Source organism: Seriola aureovittata, chromosome 9 (assembly GCF_021018895.1).
Source record: "Seriola aureovittata isolate HTS-2021-v1 ecotype China chromosome 9, ASM2101889v1, whole genome shotgun sequence".
Classification (NCBI taxonomy): Eukaryota; Metazoa; Chordata; class Actinopteri; order Carangiformes; family Carangidae; genus Seriola; species Seriola aureovittata.
In genome coordinates, this window is record NC_079372.1 from 26,504,785 (window position 1) to 26,528,165 (window position 23,381).

The 23,381-nt window shown below is 37.9% G+C and overlaps 3 protein-coding genes across 4 annotated transcripts; 2 read left to right on the forward strand and 1 right to left on the reverse strand.

Moving 5' to 3' along the window:
* The first annotated feature begins 1,785 nt into the window (after nt 1-1,785).
* LOC130174300 (polymeric immunoglobulin receptor-like) lies at nt 1,786-10,604 on the forward strand. 2 transcript variants are annotated; one of them, XM_056384012.1, is made up of 9 exons: nt 1,793-2,123; nt 2,334-2,456; nt 2,576-2,616; nt 3,795-4,515; nt 5,573-5,896; nt 8,119-8,442; nt 9,632-9,727; nt 9,806-9,846; nt 9,989-10,599. In XM_056384012.1, exons 4-9 carry the CDS (start codon nt 4,476-4,478, stop codon nt 10,130-10,132), a joined length of 969 nt encoding a protein of 322 aa, XP_056239987.1. In that variant the 5' UTR covers nt 1,793-2,123; nt 2,334-2,456; nt 2,576-2,616; nt 3,795-4,475; the 3' UTR covers nt 10,133-10,599. The 2 variants fall into 2 exon arrangements, with proteins under 2 accessions (XP_056239986.1, XP_056239987.1); XM_056384011.1 differs by having other exon boundaries at nt 1,786-2,123; nt 9,632-9,846; nt 9,989-10,604.
* A 1,072-nt stretch (nt 10,605-11,676) lies between these two features.
* On the forward strand, nt 11,677-15,052 carry LOC130175156 (uncharacterized). Its single transcript, XM_056385462.1, has 6 exons — nt 11,677-11,771; nt 12,563-12,907; nt 14,170-14,247; nt 14,624-14,728; nt 14,814-14,854; nt 14,972-15,052. Exons 1-6 carry the CDS (start codon nt 11,732-11,734, stop codon nt 15,050-15,052), a joined length of 690 nt encoding a protein of 229 aa, XP_056241437.1. The 5' UTR covers nt 11,677-11,731.
* A 3,797-nt stretch (nt 15,053-18,849) lies between these two features.
* Nucleotides 18,850-22,394, reverse strand: hsd17b10 (hydroxysteroid (17-beta) dehydrogenase 10). The gene is made up of 6 exons (XM_056383926.1): nt 22,341-22,394; nt 20,900-21,064; nt 20,246-20,410; nt 19,995-20,123; nt 19,770-19,878; nt 18,850-19,303 (listed from the first exon to the last, which is right to left on the reverse strand). The coding sequence occupies exons 1-6, from the start codon at nt 22,362-22,364 to the stop codon at nt 19,113-19,115; spliced, it is 783 nt and encodes a 260-aa protein (XP_056239901.1). The 5' UTR covers nt 22,365-22,394; the 3' UTR covers nt 18,850-19,112.
* Nucleotides 22,395-23,381: the final 987 nt, after the last annotated feature.

Here is a 23,381-nt window from a genome sequence, read left to right on the forward strand (position 1 = left end):
TGCCTATGGCGTCTTTTCACAACAGTGAAATATTACCACGCTTTTTAAGTTTTTACATTATTTCCATTGTATTTCCATTTTTGGTACGGTACCAGTCATCAAGTTAGAGAGAAACGTTCCTCTAGACTACTTTTCTGTGGGTGGCCTGGGTCATTCTGCGTAGGCCGCAGGGTGTTACAGTACAATGTCATTGCAACACTTCAGTTCATGTAAAAGCAGAACCAAAGTGAGTAAAATGCATCCACTATATTTACACTGAATGAATCACATTTACTGGCAGAATGAGGCAAATTCAAGCACATGGAGATTCAATAACTGCAGCATCATGAGCCCTGCAGGGCTAAGCAGCAGGGTCTTTCCCATTAGACACGTCTGCAAATTACACTGCAAATGTATATTCCATTAGTTTTAAAATGGTGTCATAATTAGCAAATGATTGTTGTATGACATTTTAAGAAATTTCATCACGGTACTTGATTACTGCGATATCACGTTCACGAGAATATGATCTAGAGACAGAAAACATAATGCGATGACATGTAACCTGATTGAAAATATCCATATTGCCCACCCTTAAATCAGTTTAGCTATTCTGTTAAAAACCTGAATTAAACACAGTCACTACAGTTTCTCTGAGGGCAGTTGCAATGACTCATTCAATGTAATAACAATGTGCTTACACAGCACTTCTTTATACAAGTGTGAAATATCACCACAGTCAGAAACAACCAGATTAAAGACCATATGTGGCATCTATTGATTTGTTCTTTATCAGTATTAATTTCATTATTTGCATTGTATTTTCATTTCATCATCACAGCTCAGCCTTCAGTGGAAATAACCGAGCTGTTTGAACAACAGTCCACTGTGAACCCGAAGGTATAGCACAATTTATATAGGCAGATATTCAGATGTTCAGAGTTGTTCTTCTAGACTACTTTTCTGTGGGTGGCTCGGGGGGCAGCAGTCAGCCTGCGTAGGCCTCAGGGTGTTACAGTATAATGATGTCATGGCAACATTTGGACAGCTTAGTTCTGCTTTTCTATGAACCGAGTTAAACACAGTCACTATAGTCACACTGAATGACTCGAGGTTAGCTGCCACCAAAGTATGATTAACAATCAGTTGATGAATATTTGCACACGACGGCCTGGGTTCGAGTCCAGCCTGTGGCCCTTTCCTGCGTCTCTCTCTCTCTCTCTCTCTCTCACTATGACTGTAGGCAAGTGCCTGAAAAAATAAGAAAGATAGTCCGTCTCTTCTAACTTTCTCTGAGTGATCATTTTATGAGTAAACACAGCTGAAATCACAGCTTAGTCTTTGTCTTTAATTCATGCGTTGGGTGACTTTGTCAGACGATGTCACAATCATAAAAATCAGGATTTGACCACAGGCGGTCAGCCACATACTGGGTTTTGACCTAGCCGTGTTCATTGTTCACAGATTTAACCACTTCTTCAAAAACCACCAAGCAGTTTGAATGGGAGCAGACTGAGGACACCACAGCTACAGGTACAGTACAGTTCATGGAAGATCAAAACCTACAGAATCATAAACCCTGCAGGGCAAAGCTACCAACAAGTCAACCCAAATACACTATGCTAACATACGGTAACATAAATGTGGCTAAGCTACCAGCAATCCATCACCAGCACCCAGCGGACGTAGATTTGGGTATACACAGGTATGGCACACACACAAATGTCCCTTCACTTGAGTAAAAGAAAATGTAGCTTCATGGGCTTCATCATCATTTCATACATCACTTCATCTGCAGTCTCCAATTTGGAAAAAGTGCACTGTGTTTATGCGTGCGTTGCAACACACCAATACCTTGAAAATGTACATTCTCTGGACCAGAGTTGGACCAAACTCTGCGGACTGCCTCTGTTTTCTCCTTCTACTAACCACGCATTTCTCTGCATAGGCACTACACCCTCTCCTGGACATTTACAAGAAATGCAATAACAACCCTTCCATTTAATTTACCCATTTCCTGTTAGAGAGCTCCAGCTATTTAGTATTGCACTTCCATAAAGTGTGGGATGACGAATTATCACAATTGAAGAAGTAGAGGTTTGGTTCAAGCTCTGAAGTCCACACCACTAATTTGTAGCAAAGAGGTTTGTGAAATGCTCCTTTTAATCTCCTCATAAAACTTGAGGTCTTGCTTAAAGACTCTTTGTTTCAGAGAAAGAAACTTGACAAGAAACTTTTACCAGTTCCAAAATCCTAAACTAAAATCTTTTTAGTTTGGTCAGTTAATTTTTTTTTTTTTTGCACCAACCCCTCTCTCTCCCTCTCTCCCCCCTTTCCCCCACTCTCCTCTTTAGTGTCACACTTGGCTTACCCCCTGGTTGTGGGCATATGTGCGGCGCTGGTTGCTGTTGTTGTCGCGCTCTTGGCTGTTTTTATTCTGCTGCTTCACAAATGGAAGATAAATAAGGGAAGTGATGGTGAGTACAAATACACACACAGAAACAAAAAGGTCGTCATTCTCATTAGAAATATTGATCTGACTAAAATAAACAACAAACCTAACTCAAGCTTTTCTTTATTGTTTTTTATTCCACAGGTTTGAACACCAGGGAAAAGTCAGACAACACAAACACAGAGGTGACTTTGTTAAACTCTTTGTGCTTTTACGCTCACCCTCAGCTTCTGCAATGGCTTACTACACTGTAAAAAAAACTACACTTTGCTCACCAAGAACTAGCATTAAGCCTCTTTACTACTCTTCAACTACTCACCTTTTATGTCAAATTAAAACTTTTGTTTGAATAAACTGTAATGACCTGTTAAATTCAAATTTTAGAGCCTACAAGCACCTCAGACTGTTTAAAATAGTTCAGTAATAGTTGAGTAGACTTTACTCTTGGTCCAGGAGTGGATGCTCGTAAGATTCACTATTAACTTGTTCTATTAGTATTTTGGATTCTTCACAAGAAATGGCAAAACAAATGTAAAGCAGGTGACTAGGCCTGGGCGATAAAACCAGACATCTTCAATAGCAAGAAAATTGTTCAATAGAAAGTCAGATAGTTTTACGATTGCATGAACAAACCTCAAGCATGCTCCTTCCCTGGCTCATAAACAGCCAATCATACCCCAGGATAATGGAGCGTTATACGAGTGACATGCAAACAGCCAATTATTTAACAGGTGTGTTCAGTTGAATCAAAACCAGAAAAGTGATAGAAGATGATGAGCACATAGTTAACAAAGAGCACAGGTATGGCGATGTTTCTAACCCATATCAGAGGACTGTTGTGTGTAAACTGTGCAGGAGAACTGTCCTGAACAAGAGCGACAATACAACCGATTTATTTCATCACCGTTGCTGCTTCCACCGTTTGGATTACACAACAAGTCACCAGTCACAACCAACATAAGATATAAGACAACACAGTAAAATATTTTTAAAAAACTATACTAAAGTGTAAGACACACGCTCTGAACTCTGACGGATCGGCTTTGTTGGGATGGTGGATGCATTAAGCTATGTGGGTTGTGTTCGAGTTAGTTCCAACTAATTACATCTAATTGTTTGACTTTTTGAAAAAGTGACAACCCGACCAGCTACCTGAGGGATCCTGATCAAACGTTGTTGTTTCTGTTCTGTGCTCACGTATAGAAACAAATAAATCAGATTTATGAAGCTGTCATATATTGAGATTAGTACTTGCTTCGAAAATCCCTCTTTAATTTTGCACTGATAAAAGGATCTTTGTGTGTGTGTGTGTGTGTGTGTGTGTGTGTGTGTGTGTGTGTGTGTGCGCATTTGTTTTCATCAGTTTGTCACCTATGAAAACTGGGATCGAGCCACCTGGGGCGACTCCACATACCAGAGCCTTGATCCAGCCAGCAGAGACCAGGACCAGCTCTACTTTACCTTCACATAGGATGTGCCGTTGTTGAATGGACACTTTTTTAACATAAAATCTTTCAGTGCAAATGTGTGCGATTCCTTTTTTGAACATCATTGGTCCTTCATCTGATGCACCTTCTGCTGACGGACTGTGTGGGACAAAGTAAAGGAAGGGATCATTCACTAATCTAAGTCTAATCAGGTGTCAGTTATGAGTCAGACAGCAGTTCGACCTGATGGTGGAGGCTCGAGGCAGAATCTCCAGATTCAGATTTATTCAACTTGAGAAAAGGTCTGAATGACCAACGGTTGCTGTAGTGAACTTTTACAATAAACTGTTTACAGGAAGTAAGAGTTTTAATGCAGCAAAATGACTGAGTACCTGAGCATTTACCTAAAGCTCAGTTCTGAGAATCAAGAGAGGGAGTGGGTGAGAGAGCAGGAAAACATGTTGAAATAAAAACTTAACCACAACCTCACTGAGCAATTTAGTGGAAGCTGAAGTGAGGAACTAAGTTTGTTTATACATCAGAGACACAGTGGAAAGTAAAGTGGTAACATTTCTCCTGCAGTTGATTAATTTCTCTTCATCAGGATTAAATTCAGAATGAATATCCACCATGCTCTGCTCTTCTGCTGCTTATCAGGTGAGGCATGATGACCTGTATGCTCTTTAAAGCTGAGGTACACGCTCCCGTACATACTTTTTACATATTTTACACATTTGTCCTTAATTTGTGTAAATATTAGAACTGTTTAATGCTTACAGACAATTTCTATATTGTTTTGTTTGCATTTATTAGTATCCCACTGTTTAATTTTAGCCTCAGTTGTAATATCTTCATAATCTGTGGAGTATTTTCTAATTGATTTAATGGTTCAGTTGTTGATAGTGATGAATGCTCTTTGAAATTTCCCAGAGCCAGAGGTTTTGTATCAGATTGCTTGTTTTGTACAACTAATAGTATTCAATTTACTAATGATACAACTATCAGTTATTTTCATTATTGATTAATCTCCTGATTATTTTTTCAATTGAGTAATCCTTTGCCCATTCCTTGAGGTGATGGATTCATACAGCTAAATACATTACATTTTAAAAGCTGGGGAACTAGGGAATTAATTTGTAATTTTTAGCTGAAAATTGACTGAAACAATTAATCAATTATTAAATAGTTGCTGATTAATTTTAAGTTAGTCAACTAATTGATTAATTGACTTATCTACAATAACATAAAACCGAAAAAGCAGCAAATTCTCACATTTGAGTTTAATTTTGGCATTTTGCTTGTGCCTTGGCTTATAGCTATTAAATAAGGTCCAGCAGTGACAGAAAATGCTCTACTTATTGACCTTTCATTAATAATCTAACATGTATGTTTGAATGTAGCATGTATGTATGAATTGATCCAAAGCTTTTACAGTTTACTTTTCTATTGCCTATATGACTTTGTATTTGTCTTATTCTTTACCTTATGAAATACTTTGTAATCTCTGTTTTTGAAAATTGCTGTAGTAGTAGTAAGTAGTATATTGCATCATACAGCTTCATAGGTTTATAAACCTAAAAGCATTATTTTTTGATAAAGTTGATACAGTCATTGCAACTACAATAAACTACATTTTAAAAACGTTATAAAAGTTCGGCTTTCAGTTTGCATATAAAGGAAACTGCTACTGACCACTACTTTTTCTCTTCAACAGCACTGTCTGATAGAAACACTGGTCTTATCAATGCACAGACAATTTTTACAAAAACTGAAGGAGAAGATTTCAAACACAACTTCACTGTTATGAAGGCTGAAAAAAGCAGAAAGTACCTCTGTAGGAATGAGTGCAAAGAAGGAGACGTGCTCATCGAAACACACGGCAGAAGAGCTCAGAGCGGCAGATACATCATTAGATATGACGGTGTTTTGAATGTAGCCATCACAGAGCTGACCCAGTCCGACGCGGGACGGTACAGGTTTGGTATAAGCAACTCTTCCACACTGGGTGTATTCCAGGACTTTAAGATCAAAGTTAGAGGTGAGTAGAAATACCTGCATTTACACCGATCCACACTCGGTGAACGCCTCACTGGCACACTCTAAATGAAAATGAACATTACAAGCTTCACAAAGGTTTTAATGCAGCTTTGTTGTATTAAAGTGCATCATTTACAGCTATGACCCGTGTATCTATTATCTGCCCATGAGGCATCAGGATTCTTCTAACACTTCGGTCAGATCATAAAACTGCTAAAACTCTGACACCACAGTAGGCAGGGTTTTAAACTCTCTCTCTTAAGCTGTCTTTTTTTCCATTCCTTACTCAATAACTTCTGTAATTTTTTGCCAGTGCAACATCATGAATGCTTTCAAGGAGAATCTGTGGCCATTTGTACAATACATCACAATTCACCTCTCTCTTTGACAAGCTGCCTTTTTGCTTTACCTTCAAGCAGGGCCATCCAGAACAGCTATGAACATTTGTCTTGGTTGTAGTTAAACACGTCATGTGACCTTCTGTAGCTCATTTCAAGCATTGTCCAGCCTATAGTCGTTTCATAACCATGTCGAAACAACATAAATCATTAGAATTCAGTTTGATCTAAGTCACAAAATGCTAATAAGTCAATTTCTGCTAAAAGGTTTGGTTAAAAAAAAAAAAGACTCAATGTCAAAGAAAGAAATTACTCTCTCAGCATGTGCTAATTGTTACTACAACACAAATTTCATAAAACAAAGTACTGGATAAAATTAAATTGTGACCTGAAGATGGTTCCCGATGAAAAGTGGCAACAAGTTGGTGCTTAAGGAAAGGTCATTAGAATTCCCCACTCTGAGCATCTTGTACACCTGTGCCAAATTTCAAGGCAATCTATCCAAAGGTTGTCGAGACATGTCCCTAAAAGCCAAATATGTCAATGTGCTGGTGGTGTCAGGAGATCACCACCAAGTTTCATGGCAACACATCCAATAGTTGCTGAGTTATTTCAACTTAGAGAAGTAATAACTCTTACTTTTTCAAGTTTGAAAAAAAAAAAAAAAAAAAAGTGCCCTGTCCACATCAGGGTACTTCATTACACAATGGAGATAGAAATACTTGTTTCTGATTGGCTGTTAGTTTATGTACAATTTTAGCATAAAATTGCCACACAAAGCTGAAGGTAACCATGGTAACCAGTTTGTTTAGTCATGTTTTGCTCCTAAAAAGAGGAAACTGAAGATTTTCACTGTTATTTTTGCTCAAGGCAAAGTTATAAAACTAAAATAAAAAGAAAGACCCAATTCCTCTTTCCTTTAGATCAGTGGACAGATATAGTGACCGAAGCAAAGAAAGTGAATCTCCGTAGTCAGTGGCGTCAACAGGCCTTGAAACTTCTTCTTATAAATAGAAATCATTGGATTCAGAGTTAATACCAAAATATTGTTTAATGGATCTAAAATATCACTATGTATAGAATCTGTATATGATAGGATCTTTTAAGTTATTGTAATGGCATATCCAACAGTCCAAACAGGGTTATTGTCTTGGATGTTGTTATAATTGTGGTTTAATCCTATCTTTATAACTTTGACGCTGCATTAGTAGTCACCAAGTTAAATTTGCTGAGAGCTAGAAACAAGCAAATGTCACTACAACAAAAACAGCATTTACACTTAAGTCATGTTGTGCGTCTTGGGCCGATCAGATTGAGACAGCGATGTCCTGAGTAAACAAACGGACAGTTAAGCCAAATTATCCAAACCACTTTTTACAGGCTGGTCAAATTGAAAGTACGCTCACCAAAAGCTTCAGTAACTATGTTTCATTGCACAAGAGCACGAGGGCTGCAACTAATATTCAAAATTGATTAATCTATTTTTTTCAAATAATCAATTACTTGTTCTTTAAATGTCTTGTCTTGTTTGACCCGCGGACGAAGCAACCCAAAATATTCAGTTTAAGACAAGAAAAAGCTGCAGAATGTCACATTTTTGAGAAGCTGAAAACACATTTAGTATTTTTGCCTGAAAAATTATTCACACAATCATTTGATTATCATAATAGCTGCCAATTAATTTTCTATTAATGAACTAATTGCTGCAGCTGTAGCGCACACAATTACGGTGAGTACAGGAGGTTGTCGAAGTTGAAGAGGAAGTCTCTTGATTGATCAAACTTTGCTAGCTCATCTCTGTTTCTTTGTCAGGTGTGATGTTTGATCCCTCATTAACCTGCAGAACAAACTGATCATCCCTGTCCACCGTTGATCTTTTCAACAGAGCTGTGCGAAGGAAGCGTCGTCATTGGAGAACCTAGAGATTATAGCAGCACCGAAGGAGGAAATGTCACAATTAGATGCTCCTTGGGTGCAGCTGAACGAAACAGGAAGTTCCTCTGTAGGGAGGACTGTAAAAAGGTTCTCATTGGAACCATTGATGTAGTAGCAAAGAGTGGCAAATACAGCATTGTGTATGGGAGCAATAGATTCTTCAATGTGACCATCGCACAGCTGACCAAGTCCGACTCTGGACGGTACCGGTGTGGTGTAGGAAGACAATCGTCAGAAAACAGGTGCCTGGAGTTTGAGATCATTGTTACAGGTGGTAAGTTTCTACTCAAAGTTTTGGGGTTCTGAAAAAACTTTTAAATAATCTACTGTATTTATTGTATGTATTACCTATTATTGATAAAACCTACCCTTTTGAAATCTTACAGCTTTGTTATACATTGTTCACTCATATTTTAGAGGGGTCACCACACCTAAACAGGGGGACCCCAGGAAGAGTAGCCATTGTTACAACACAGCGGCTAATGGGGATCTGACTAAATAAATAAATACATAATACGGCATATTAACTAAACAAATTTCAACTCTTTAGTGTAACAAAAGATGAAACTTGATATTTAAGAATCAGCTTGTTCACGTCACGTTGATAGCACAAGTGGTAATTTTAATTATGATTTAGGGACCAATAGCCAGTCAAGCATAACACTGATGTTAATTATCTATCACACTCAAACCATGAATATTCTTTTACCACATATTTTATCACCGCTCTGTGACGTTCATCACCTGTCCTGAGAGAAAGCAGTATTTGCTCTTCACTGATGGGCTGTGTATCTATAGAAGCTCAAGTTAAAACAACACAATGAAAATAATATGCACAATGCACTTGATGTTACCTGAATGTAAACCCACTGGTGCACCACTTCAGGTCATCATCCTCACAGGTCGCAGAAGGCAACTTAACCCCGAGCAATCGTCCTGCTTAAGTTATCTAAAATAACTGTAGAAATTTAAACAAAGGAGTTGTCTATAATCAATAACATTGATTAATACAAAGTCATCATTCCCCCCTTTGCCATAAGTGTCGGAGAGAGAGGTCAAACAAACAGAACAGAGAAAGTGTATGAAAGATTCAATAAGGGACTCGTTAGACACATATCTTAACGAACCCAGGTATTTTTTAACCAGCTCAACCCTAAACCTGCTTAATTAAACCAAACTACCACAAAAGTAATATTTGAATAAATATACTGTAACACTAGAATCAACAAACACTTTGTGCATCTCGTACATCTCAGCAGTCACTTCACCCTAGCAACTATCCGTACTCGAGATACTGGAGCAATCACCCTAAACACCATAACTGCCTCCCAGAGCTCCACAGTAACCATAGCAACAGTCTCTTCCTACTTCCAAGAGAATGCACCAGCAACAAATTAGCGAGCATCTATAATATGTTTTTAATTAATTCATTAATTGTTCCCGCTCTCGCACGTCTCATCCAGGTCACACGTTGCCTCTGGTTGTTTGTCTGATGGTGATTGTGCTTTTAGCCGTTTCTCTCCTGCTCCTGTACAAATGGAAGAGAAGAAGCTCCACCGGTGAGTTAACTTCCTGTTATGTCACCTGTATCATCAATAATTACAAACTGAGAACAAAGAAAACTTTCTGCTCCACAGATTTGAAATGCTGGAGAACCTTGACTCACAGCAACATGGAGGTAACTCTTTTCTCTTTTTTTTTTTTTTTTTTTTACTTTACAACATGCTTTTATACAACAAATCAAAATGTTCATATAACAGATACATATCTGGACTGTTGCCACTGTATGTCAGGTGTGTGATCATTCCTTGTCGCTTCAGTTTGTCCCCTATGACGACTCTGCCCGAGCCTCCACGCTGGAAGACCCCGTATACGAGAACCTCAGTTCACCCATGTATGAAACCCTCCACAAACAAGACGCAGATAGTGATCAGATGTACTCCACACTCAGACAACACATATGATTCATGATGTTATTAGTTTTTTTTTCTGATTTACTCTTCGTTTTCTTTCTGTCTTGTGTGTGTGTGTGTGTGTGTGTGTGTGTGTGTGTGTGTGTTTTTGTTGTCATTGCTGTTATGGATGTTTATAAATTGGCACATGCAAATGAAATTTATTTTTTATTTCATGCTTTGTATCTGTCTTTCTATTGAATAAAAATAAAAGGAATTTGTTGAGTCTGAGGAGATTTTGAGAGGTTGTTTCTTGATGCTTTCATGATTTCAAAACTGGACACTTTTTGAGAGTGTTAATGAGGAACTAGACATGAAGGCATTTCTGTTAAATCTACTTCACTAAATTTGTTCTGGATTAACAGGATTTCTTTGAGGGACATGTTTTCATTTTGATGGTCTTATATTGAAGATCTGGTTTGTTTTTTCTTTTCTACAACACAATGTTTTCTAGTATGAGTTGAGGAACATGTCCCTGATTCTACTTACAAACTTTTACTTACGTAATACTTTCAATACAGGACCTGAGTATTGAGAAATTAATATTTTACAGTGTACAGTTAGTACTTTTAGATAAGTATATGGTCTGAATACGCTCTGGTTACACTTTACCTCTCATTAAAAACAGCCGTAAACACGTAGCAGTAAGAAGGAGCTGCCTAACCTTTTGTTGGATAAAGCCATCTATTCCCAGACTGGAGGCATTCTCCGCTCCACTTCGTTTCGTCACCTCATCACCACGAGGAAAACGTCCAATCAACATGAAAAATGGTTTATAGGTTTATCATCATTCCTTTTTTGTCCTGCTTTCTACAACATTCATCAATATCCATCATTTTTTTAATCAACTCACCTTTTTTCAGATTCTGCTGAACTTCACCGTGTGAATCATCTACAGAACAAACTTGCTTAAAGCTGTTCTAGAAAACTTGATGCTTCAAACGATTTTAAAGACATAAACAAATACACTGTAAGAGCATTGCTTGAACGAAGACAATCGGCTAGTGTTCTGAAAAGAAATTATCAGTCGTTGCCAAAAGTGGCCCAGGTTTGATAGTTTTAGTCTATAAATAAAACTTTTCCATCCTCCTCACATATTTCTGCTGTGGCACCACGATGGGGAAGCAGATAACTGTGAAAGAGGCACCTGATGTCTTTTTGGTCTATTTCTAGATCATGGCGCCAGATCAAGTTTCCAGTTAACAGCCTGTAAAACTGGCTGAAGAAGACTTTTTAGATGTATTTTTTAAAAATAAATGACTTTGTTGTTACCCTGGGTGTGGTATTTGTTGTCTGGGTGTTAAACAGCAGAACCTAGAAGACCATTTTATGTAAACTATACAGGACGTCTCTTATTGTGTTCTGTTTGTTCATCTTTAAATCTAAACAGACTGAGGCTGCTGACATTCACTGGACTTTGACGTCTCTGCTTATTAATTCAAAACTATAAATTCAAAATGACAAAGTCATCACTGCACCACATCATAAACCACAGAAAGGAAGGGAGACATTAAACTGGGCAGCCTCAGTTTCCTGATTGTTCAGACAGACAGAGACCGGGCCAGAGGCAGTTCTCTCGCAGTTTATTGATTATTCTCCATCAGAATCAGAATGAATATCCATCGTGTTCTGATGTTCTGCTTCTTATCAGGTGAGAGCTGATTACCTGTTTGTCACAACTATATCTGATTATTGTCTGGTGTTTTCCAGTCATGGAAAGCAACTACAAATACGTAGCCTAAACTGAAGTACTTAAAAACAATCATGAGGTACCGGTACTTTATACTACTGCTTTTATGCAACTTTATATTTCTACTCCACTACAAATCAGAAGGAAATATTTTTCACTCCACTGTTTGTGCTATAGTTCTGGTTGAAATTTACAATAAAAAATATGATTAATTAATAAAATATGATGACTGTTATAGATTAAACTACCCAACACTACTTACAGATTATTGCATTGGTAACAATAATAAAACAATACACATACAACACAACAATGACAGGGTCTGTTTGCATAACAAAAAGATTTAAAACATCCTGTTGACTATACTTGCCTATTTTTACTTATGTAAGACCTTCAATGCCGGACTTTTAACTTGTAGTGGAGTGTTTTTACACTGGAGTACTTCTGCCACTACTGTAATGTTTTTACCCATCACTACTTCTTTGTAATTCTCTAATGTGTTACTAATCAATAAAAAAAAAGAAAAGCGACACAAAGACAGGTAGGCCTACTTTTGCAGCTGTTGCACTGTAGAACAACCAGTGTAACTGAGGCTGATACGGTTACCCTTGCTTTCTGATGTGATACAAGGAGAACATTAATTAACTAATTCATTAAGAAATAAAAAAAAGGGACTAAAACAGATAATAGGTTACAACAACAACTCACCTATAGACAGTGTTCAGTCTAATCACACATCATCTTTTCTACAGCACTTTGTGATGGAGACACCGGGCTCATCAATACGAACACGTTGGTGCGTGCTGAAGGAGAAAGTGTCATGGCCGCATGCCCCTTCACTCTCTCTGGAAGGAAGAAGTTCCTCTGTAAGGACGAATGTAAAGCAGGAGACATTCTCATTGAAACCAAAGGCAGCGTAGCTCAGAGAGGCAGATACACCATCAAATATAAAGAAGGAGCTTTTCCAGTATCTTCTACATATCTGTATGTGAGCATCACACAGCTGAACAAGTCGGACTCAGGACGCTACAGGTGCGGTTTGGAAAGACCTTTCTTACCTGATTCATACTGGGAGTTTGAGATCAGGGTCACAGACGGTGAGTTTCTTTGTAAGCGTATTGAGAGTCATGTAATGCTGCCTGGATCACATCCTTTATCCACATAATGAGAAAACTACAGTTGTATTAGAGTTAAATATGTAAATATAAATAAATATTTGTTTACTGACAATATCCACCCACAGCAACTAAAGCATGATTCATGTTTTTAATATTCTTGAGGTATTTGGTTAAATTTGAAGAAAAGATTATGATCCTGGCTTTTGATTCATTCATTCCTTCATTTCAATTTCCATTCATGGTCCCCTGAGGGTGAATACTACTTTGGAAATAATGGTGGGCTGCATAAGCATCCGATAGGAATGTAAATCCTTGAGACAATGAGCTGTATTGTTCACATATGCACACAAAAGCAGTTGACCTGAATTTCTTGCCATTGGTAAGTTGAGCAAAAAGGTCTGTTTGGGTTGTGACTAAATTCTTAATGACATTTCCATCAGCCTCAGTTGTACTTATTGTTTCCTGCCAGTTAGCATGTTAACAGCGTAAACTAACACACACCTGCTGAACATCAGCACGACACACTCACATTGTATACAGTGCACTTACAGACCATTTCTAAATATGTCACAAAACTCCGGTGTAAGAGAGGCTCAGAGCCTGTCCTCTGATTGGCTGACTGTTTTCTGAGTGATCAAATAAAAAGTATAGCAGATTTCAGGTAAACAGTCAGAGAATCCAAATCCTGCAAGGCTTGACTGTGGGTGTGACGGGCCAGGCTGGGGGAGTGGCCGAGGTCAGTGACTGCTTCGTTGTCCTGACAGCTCGTTTTAAGTCACACTTTCTCATTTCTCTAAAGACTGAGCACTTTGATACTTACAATGTGGGACCTTTAACTTTGGTGTTTGACTTGCAAATCAACAAATCACTGCTTACATTTAATTAACTGGTTGCCAGTATTTACAGGTGGCATATATAGAAACAGTTTACTGTAAATATACAGTAATTTGTGGATGTGGGTTTTATCAAGAGGCTGCAAAACTAGTCCAGCCTTGTTTGTTTCATTTCCATGTCTTTGGTGACAAGAGGTCTGCAGCTTTTGTTTCCTGACAGCTGCTGATGTTTTAAATATCCTGACATTGAATCAACAAACACATTTAGTTGTGTAGATTTTCATTGGTGTCAATGTTAGCAAATGCCTATTTAGGACCAAACATGACCTAAGTACAGTATGTAAATGATCATTATTTATGCATGAATGTGATTGTCATTGATTTGCATTATGGTTTTGTTGTTCACAGCGCCGGTTTTCCCTGAGAGCGTCGAGCAGCCTGAACAGCAGCAGCAGGCGGAGGAAGCAGCTGCAGCTACAGTTAAAGGTTCAAACCTGCAGACTGCAACCTGTTATATCCTTAACTAAATACATATATTAAAATATTATATGTGAATCTTTAAAACAAGTTTACATAACATGGAACCGATTAATGATGCAAAAGTTTATTGTTGATATAGGACATATTTTTATGTGTGATGTAAATGTAACATATAAAGATGTATCATCGTTTCCTATAAATTATGTTTATATACTTTTAATCTGCAACAGAAAATACACTTTGTGAGAAACATAATGTCACCTGAGTTATGTTTTTATCAACACAATGAGTAAGCGTATCTGACAAGTCAAACAATGTGAACATACCAGTAAAATGTTCACTGACTGTTCTCTTCCCTCCTCTTCCCCATTCTCGTCCTAAGTCTCTCATCCAGGTTACATCCTGCCTTTGGTTTTATTTGTCACTGTGCTGTTTGCTGCTGTTGTGTTGCTCCTCTACACGTGGAAGACGAGGAGGGAGTCTGATGGTGAGTTACAATCTGACTCCATCTCAGTAAAACATTCAACCAAACAGAAGAAACGAACTTGATTTTTCTGCTTTGTACTCCGCAGGTCGGACGACCAGGGGTCCGTCAGACCACAGAAACATGGAGGTGACCTTCTTTACCTCACTACTTGAGTCTGGATTCTTTAAATCCTTGTAACTGTTGTTTTATGTCATTCCTTGTCATCTCAGTAAAATTTCATTTTTAGATATTGTTTTGCCACAGTTTGCCACCCGTGAGAATTGTGCCCCAGTCTCTCCAGCTGTAGCCGAAGCCAGTCGAGACCGAATCTACTGCAACCTCTGACCTTTCATTATTGCACAATAACAGCAACACATGTTGAGAAGAAGTGTTCGTCTTTATCATTATCATCTTATATTTTACTTCATTGTACTTTGCAAAAATAACCTTATCTTATCTGGTTAAAATATTTTTCAGTAAATTCCCAAAATGATGGTAAAACAGCATCATGTTTTATTTTTGGCATATTCTGTACTTATACATAGCAAAATTTCTTGAATGTATTTTTGAATAGTATTTTCTTGAGCTCTTGAGCTTTTCTTTCCTCTTTTAATGTGTTTTAAAAATATCTATATTATTTTTTTTACCTGTTCTTTGAAAAGGGTTGAATTTTAATATTTTCTGTATATTTTCTTCAGAAATAAATTTACTTCATCTTGATTAAACTTTCAACTTGTATTTCTTATATATTTTATTAAACATTATTATAATATTGCAAGATTTAAATGTATGTTTTTAAATGCTCATTTAATTGTAAAATTAAATTATAAGATTATAATTAATCTCCTGTTTTATTCATACTAGTACAATCCTTTTTATTCCTTAATATTATGTTTGTGTTTTGTTACTTACAACTATCTACCTACTTTACGGTAGAAAGGCCAATAGCCAGTTGAACAACTGTCTTTTTGAAACTGTATGGCTGAGTAATGACCATAATCTGTGTTCAGGGTTTCTACAGTGACTATTAGCAGTTTATCTTTGATCAGTTTTTAACATTCTTTAGTTTTTGTCTTTATGACTGATCTTTGTCTCTTTGTTCTGAAGCTTGTTTCATACTTTCAGTTTCTTTTTCAGACACACACTCCCATGCAGTCATACTTCCACTTCAGAGGACTATACATTGTCTTACATAAAATAAAAGAATTTAATGATTTACATCATAGGAGCTTGCTTTTTGTCCACAAAATATAAGTCGTGTCCCCACAATGGGACTCTTTAAACAGATTTATTGTATGTCACCGCAAGATGAGTAATATAAGTGCACAGACTCACACACACAGAGAGTGGGAGGAACCTTTTGCAGTCTGGTATTTATGCCCCTGAATGGGAGTAGTTAGTTAGTACAGAAGTTACGCTGAGTAGACAAGTCATAACAACTTTTACAAACCACACAATCTCATTCTGGTAAGTCTCACTAATTAATATTTTTTGAAGCTCAGTGTTCAGCCTTCAGCTCCAACCTGAGATAATCACTGAACTGCTTTTGTCAAGTCTCAGATCTAAATAGAGTTAAATGAAACATTGCTGCATCTCGTCTGTTTTTTATGTTGAAAATCTGACAGAGGATTGTGGAGGTTTTCATAATTTCAATATCACATTTATGCTATTTATATAATATAAAATGTATTAGCTGGTGATGGGTATTATTAAAAATTTTACGGTACTACTACTTTAATCGATATCACTTATTGATCTGGTACTTTAATGGTACTGTTATCTGTACTTTTTTTTGTCATTTTGTAAGAAAAAAACAAAAATGAAGAACAGAATTAACATTGCTTATTTTCAAACAACAGAACAAAGAACGTGTCCATAACAATCAGATGGCTATTGGTTACTTTTCATCACTAATCCATGTTTGTATAATTTAATTGACTGTGTGTGGGCTCCAGGCTGCAGCAGTAAAGCGCTTATCTCTCGCTGCCATTGATAATAACAGCAGGGTCCGGGTGTGTCTCTGTGCTGCACGGTGCAAAGCTCCCCCCGCCCCGCACAGAGAGAGAGAGAGAGAGAGAGAGAGAGAGAGAGAGAGAGAGAGAGAGAGAGAGAGAGAGAGAGAGAGAGAGAGAGAGAGAGAGAGGGGTTTCTCCTCTGGGATGGGAACAGTGAAAATGCATCATTCATAGACGAATGTCTTAATCAGAAACGGAGTTGGTGAGATTGAATGTGCAAGAGAAATTTGTCGTAATAATAAACAGGAAATCTATTTTCTTAATTTCTCAAGTACCGAAGGCAATGCCATTAACGCTGGAGCCTATCGATACTCTGGTCTTTAGCCCCGGGGCTGTTTAATACCTTGTTTCGGTACATATCCTTAGCTATAAATGCAAACAGTGTATTTCCAATATGACAATTATTTTCACTCTACTTGAAGCAGTAGAAAACGTGATTCATCAGAATCACCTTCTTCCATTAGTCTGTGGTCCAGGTCTGACGCTCATGTTCCCATTGTTGTTGTTTATTCTATTTATTCTTTTTCTTTTATTTTTTATTTAGATGTTCATGTTCAAGTGAATCTACCGAAATTGTGCAATGCCAAAACAATTGTAGAGGAGGTGTTACAATTAAAAATGTAGACAAGTATTAAAAAAGGGGTTACCTAAATTTTAATAGGAAATAAAATTATAAATTTTCTACATTAATAAAATTCGTCCATAACAAAAGAAAGTATCTAAGACGATATGACACACAGAGACAAGGCGCCCTTTAAAACTTGCTCATACTTTTCACCCGCAACACAATTGTGATGCAGCTGTTAGCTCGCGGCTAATGGCTCCTTGTTCTGTGAAGAGTTCACACACCTGGTTTAGTAAAACACACGAAGACAACACACACACACACACATAATACCGCCGTGAAGGCCACTTACCAGCAGCTGAAGTTTCCCTTTGGAAGAGTGAAACAAAACTCCAATATTTCTCCAGCGCTGAGTCTGTCTGATGTGTCCCAGATGAAGGCAGTGACCCTAGAGCACGTCATGGTTGACCTCTGGTGAAAGGTCATCATGTGACGTAACACTGACGGACGGCTCTGAAGCATAATACACCCACGCTCTGAAGGCAGCCACGTCACTTTATTTATAGCTAAATTATTATTAATTGTTAAATGTTGTTCTTGATTAAAAAAAAAGAGGAACAACATAAAGAATGCCACTTATTGCAAAGGGCACTTTGGACATCCAGCTGCCCCCCATCTGCATGTGCATGTCATAAATTATAATATACATAGTAGTTCAGAGAAATTATATCATTTAGAAATTGTTATCACAAGAGGACAATAACCCAACACATGTTTTTTTATGGGGTTAATTCAGCCAGTCCTCACACTCCAGACTCATAGTTTTGCAGAGGGTTTAGAAAAGAAGCCGCCACTCCAGTAATATCATATTTCTTCACTTTAAAATCATTGGGAAAAGGCACATTGATATCTATGTTTCTTTTAGAAAATACGCCCCAAATATTTTAGGATGCTTCATGCTTTGCCGAGGACAATTTGTACATTTTGTAGAAAGACAGTGAACTAATACAGAATAAAGTGCAGCCCATGTGTGATCTGAATGCAGACTGAAGAAGAGAGGAGTCTGTTCACGATGGCTTTGTGTACGTTTATAAAGGAAATGGACAGAAGATGCTCTGAAATCTTACCACCAGTCGTGTTAAGTGACTTCATTTATTCAAGTACTGTACATACGTACAATTTCATGTTACTTTCTACTTTCTTTGAGTATTTCCATTTCGCTTTTTACTCCACTACATTATCTGACAGTTGCAGTTCGGCTGTTTGATATTTTTCACATTTTTAACATTTTACATTAAATTAAAACATGCAATGGGTTTATGAAATACAAGGCATTTAAAGGAGCTATTTGTATATTTTACTATTGCTACATAGCCAAAATTAGCATTAGCAGCCATTTACTTACCTGTCTGGAAGAAATGTTTACAATTCAGCATCTCCTTTTTTTATAAAGTTTTTCTGTGGTGTTCCCTGCAGCTTCTCTGAACTGGCAGTGCACTGATCCAACGTCAATCAACCCAAACAACCCCTTTAAGGTCTTTAAGAAAAAAAAAATCTTGGAATAGGTATAATCAAACCCATCAGAGGTTTATTATAATCTGCATTAGTTTACAAAACAACCAAAGTGGAGTTCACAAAGCACTGCAATGCTCTGAATGATGTACAGTCTCATTTTTACAAACTTTCACACTCTCACACAATAAAATGGTGTTGATGATCCATGACAGTTAAACATAACATAAACATACCAGGCAGCCACACACATACACACACACACACACACACACACACACACACACACACACACACACACACACCATCCGTCTCAAGGCTGCATGCGAATGGCTCCGTCCAGTCTAATGACCTCTCCGTTAATCATGGGGTTCTCAGCCAGTGATGTCACCAGGTGGGCAAACTCTGCGGGGTCTCCCAGACGCGAGGGGAAGGGCACCTGTCGGGCAAGAAAGGAGCGCACCTTCTCTGGAAGCCCAGCCAGGAGAGGAGTGGAGAACAGACCTGGCGGAAGAAATAATTAGAGTATTGATTTAGATGCCAAGGAAGTGTCACCAAGGTTCATTCAAGACTTTGCAATAGTAACACCAAATACAATGAAAAATAATACCCGTTGACAACTCGTTTTTTTATCCCATGTTCAAGGAAAAGGTTTGTATTCTCATATGTTCATATCAGTTCATCCTTGAGTCCAAGTGAATGTTTGTAACAGATTAGAAGAAATTCCCTCAAGGTGTTACTGAGATATTGTATGTACAAGAACGGGAAGATGGACAGACAACCCACAAACATGACACCTGCGGCCACGTCTGTCGTTGGCGCACAGGTATAAAAATATGAGTAGAGATTTAAAGATGATTTCTTAGCAGGAGCTCAGGATCCTACTAGACTCTATCTGTATATTTGTAGACAACATGTTCTAGTTCACCTACTTAATTTGAAAACTGTTATGTATTGTATGTAAACTAACCAGGTGCTATGGTGATGACTCTGATGCCCATGGGTGCCAGGTCTCGTGCGATGGGGAGGGTCATTCCAACGATGCCACCTTTAGACGCAGAATAAGCTGCTTGGCCGACCTGGAGCAAAAATGGAGAGAGAGAGAGATTAAAAAAAAAAAAAAAAAAAAAAAAAAAGCTGACAAACAGAGCAACCACTTTGTTATTTTTTAATGTTTGTATGTGTTTTAAATTACCTGTCCATCAAAAGCTGCCACACTGGCAGTGTTAATGACGCAGCCTCTGTGTCCATCTGCATCAGGCTCGTTCTTCCCCATCTCCCCCACAGCGAGGCGGATCACATTAAAGGTTCCTGCAATATTCACCTGCAGGAATACACACACACACACACACACACACAAAAAAAAAAAAAAGCAAAGAAATGTCACACATGACCGTCTGATGAGCTGTGGCTGGTTTTGCCATTTCTTCTGTCTGTCCATCTTACATTGATAACACGTTGGAAGTCCTCCAGGCTGTGAGGAAGGTCCTTTTTAAAGTTGTAGGTTTTGGCAGCCACAGCAATGCCGGCACAGTTAACTGCCAGGTCCAGCTTCCCGAACTTCTCTCTGGACAGCGACACTGCTGACTGCACGTCTGCCTCTGATGTAACCTAGGAAATGACAAGGCCTCTTTTAGTCCAACGGCTGTTTCAGACCTCACATTAACTTGTATCCTGGCTGATGAGATAATTAAGATATTCAATAATACACGAGTAAATGCACTAAAGATGAACTGATGATACCACTCTTTGGTGCATGCAATCAAGGAACTACAGACAGGTCTGGTATAAATAATGAATAATGTACAGGAGCAGAACATGCAGCATGAACATGAACTACATGCATTCAGTACTGACAGTGTCGGTTGGTGTGAGAGTGCCATCTACTGAGCTGAGAGTATATTACAACTCCAGTTACAACTGTAGCCATGAGCTAGATTTTATTCACTTTTTTTCCCCACTCTGGTTCCACTGCAACAGAGTTCAAATTTGGCATTATGTGAAACAACTACATATTACCTCTGAAACACTCTATGCAGAGAAATAAACATACATGTTGTTTTTGTATCAGTGAACATGTCCAGATCTAATGTGACTCACGTCTGCAGGAGCGAAGGCACAGCGGTCTCCCAGACTGGCCGCCAGAGCTTGTCCGTCAGAGGAGGGCAGGTCCAGGATCACAGCAGACGCTCCGCTCTGCACCAGACGCTCCACAGTGGCCCGGCCCAAACCTGACGCACCGCCCGTCACCAGGCCAACCATGCCCTATTCAACACGTGCACACACACATGTACAGGGATGGGAGGGTGGTACAGGAAAGAGGAAAGACAGGGAATTAAAAATAAATAAATAAATAAATACAGGGAAAAACCTGGGTCACTGAGAAAGATGGATGGAAGGAGAGATAACTGTTTGATTAATTTAAAATGCAGAGGAGAAAACCTCACATTTTGTCATTAAGTAGTAGGACAGTTGGAAATCAATAGATGTTCTCACCCAAGTGAATAATTGCTCTTAAGAGCTGAAACACTTGGTCGATTTATTGATTAGTTGATCAACAGAATTGGACCTCATACAAACATGTCAAATATTCCCCATATTCCCATTTGCTGCTTCTCTTGAATTGAATTGAATATCTGTGTGTTCTGGACTGTTACTCGGACATTACAGGACATCAGATGCAATCTTTTTGGGTTTTAGAAAAAACATTTTTTAATAATATCTTGAGATAATCACCATATTTGACAGTGAGGTCTTGGGGTTATCTACAACAACTGAGACACTGTTTCTATTTCATTTTTCACGGCACCTCATAATAGGGTTTTACATCTTAAGCATGTCTCTGTAACGTTTGACATTTAACTCACATTTCATGTACACTGTGAGTTATTCTCTAAGTCGGTTTCTACAGCCCATTTTTTTCCACAACGTCAAACCAGTGAGAAGAGCAGAGACAAAAAAATAAATAATAATCGTGTGATATAACCATAAACTTCACCTTCTAAAACACCTTAGGAAGGTGACCGAGAACTTTTGTTTGGTTGTCACGAGGCGTCACAGATGTGGCATCACATATCGTCCACTAAAATACACTACACAAAACAAATTAACCTAAATAAATCAACAAATTATCGCGCCCCATGGCCATTTTTGTCCTGACGCCCTACATCAGTCTAAACACCGTGTCAGGCAAAGATTTCAGAGAGGTTAAATATAATCAAAATTATATGCAGGGTTAGACAGACTTAAATGCAAGAGGCAAATCACAACGCGTTTTATATTTAAGAGGACCGACCCTTTAAATAAATAAATGTGGTCTGCGGTGTCAAACACACGACGGAGGGCGCTGTGTAGACTGATTGATTCCCAACACGTTTGCTGAACTTCAGAACTACAGGGAAAACAGCCGGGCAGGAGGAGAAACACTGGCATACATCACAACACAGGCCCGTTATCAGCCTTAAAAATCATATTCTTTCGCAGTAAATAACATAAACGCTGCGGTGCGGAGCTCAGACAGATTCATTTTTTCTTTCCTCACCTTGACACACCGAATGTTCGCCATCTTTGTTCGGACAGCGGCAGTGACGTCACACCAAAGATCGTCTATGTTCGAGAGGAGTCACTATTTGTAAAAAATGTTAAGGGCTCTTATGCAATCGTAATTTATCAACTAAGAAAATTAATAACGATTCTTATACATTATTTTATTACATATTTTAAAACCTATCCAAGACATGTTTTAAAGTGTAAAGCCATACAGTGTGAAAAACAAGATGAGTCAATCAACAGAGAATTAATTGGCAACTATTTGATAAACTATTAATCTTTTTTGTTCACTAATATAAAAGCAAAAATACTAAATATTCCGTATTTGTTATTGACACATTAATGCAGCAGTCATCCAATAATATAATGTAAGCTACAGCATAATAGTATAACTCTCACAGGGTTCATGTTTCTGCACTATACAGTACTTGACAGTATAAGTGCATGTTTCTAATAATATTTTTTATTTAGCATAAGAAATATTCACAATACAGGACTTTTGTTGTATGTGGTATTTTTACTTGAGTAAAGGATTTGAGGTACTTCTTTCACAAGTGGAATTTGTAATGTCATAATGTGGCCTTTAAGTAGTGTGCTAATACCAACTAATGACTGTAGTTACAGTAACAATTGCTGAACATGAAATGTTTCTTGAAAAAAATTTTTAAATACATAAATTAAAAAAAAATTCAGTGAAAATATGACCTTTATTAGCCAAATATGTTAACGTACGCAAGGAATTTGACTTTTGACCTTCTAACTTTTCTCAATGACTTGTACAAAGTTTCAAAAACTATGTTCAAGAAGATGTACAGCCAGCCAATGCAAGGACAATACAGATGAACATACATACACAATCATAAATATATGTAGTTATATGTATTTGTATACTGTAAAATCAGTGTATACTTCACGATTGAAGAGGGAGTTGTATCCAAAAACAAAGTCAGTGTGGGCGCTCTGTCATTTTATGCCTCTTTGGTCACAGCATGGAAAGGACCGCTGAACCACGCCCTCGTGGTTCTGATGTGAC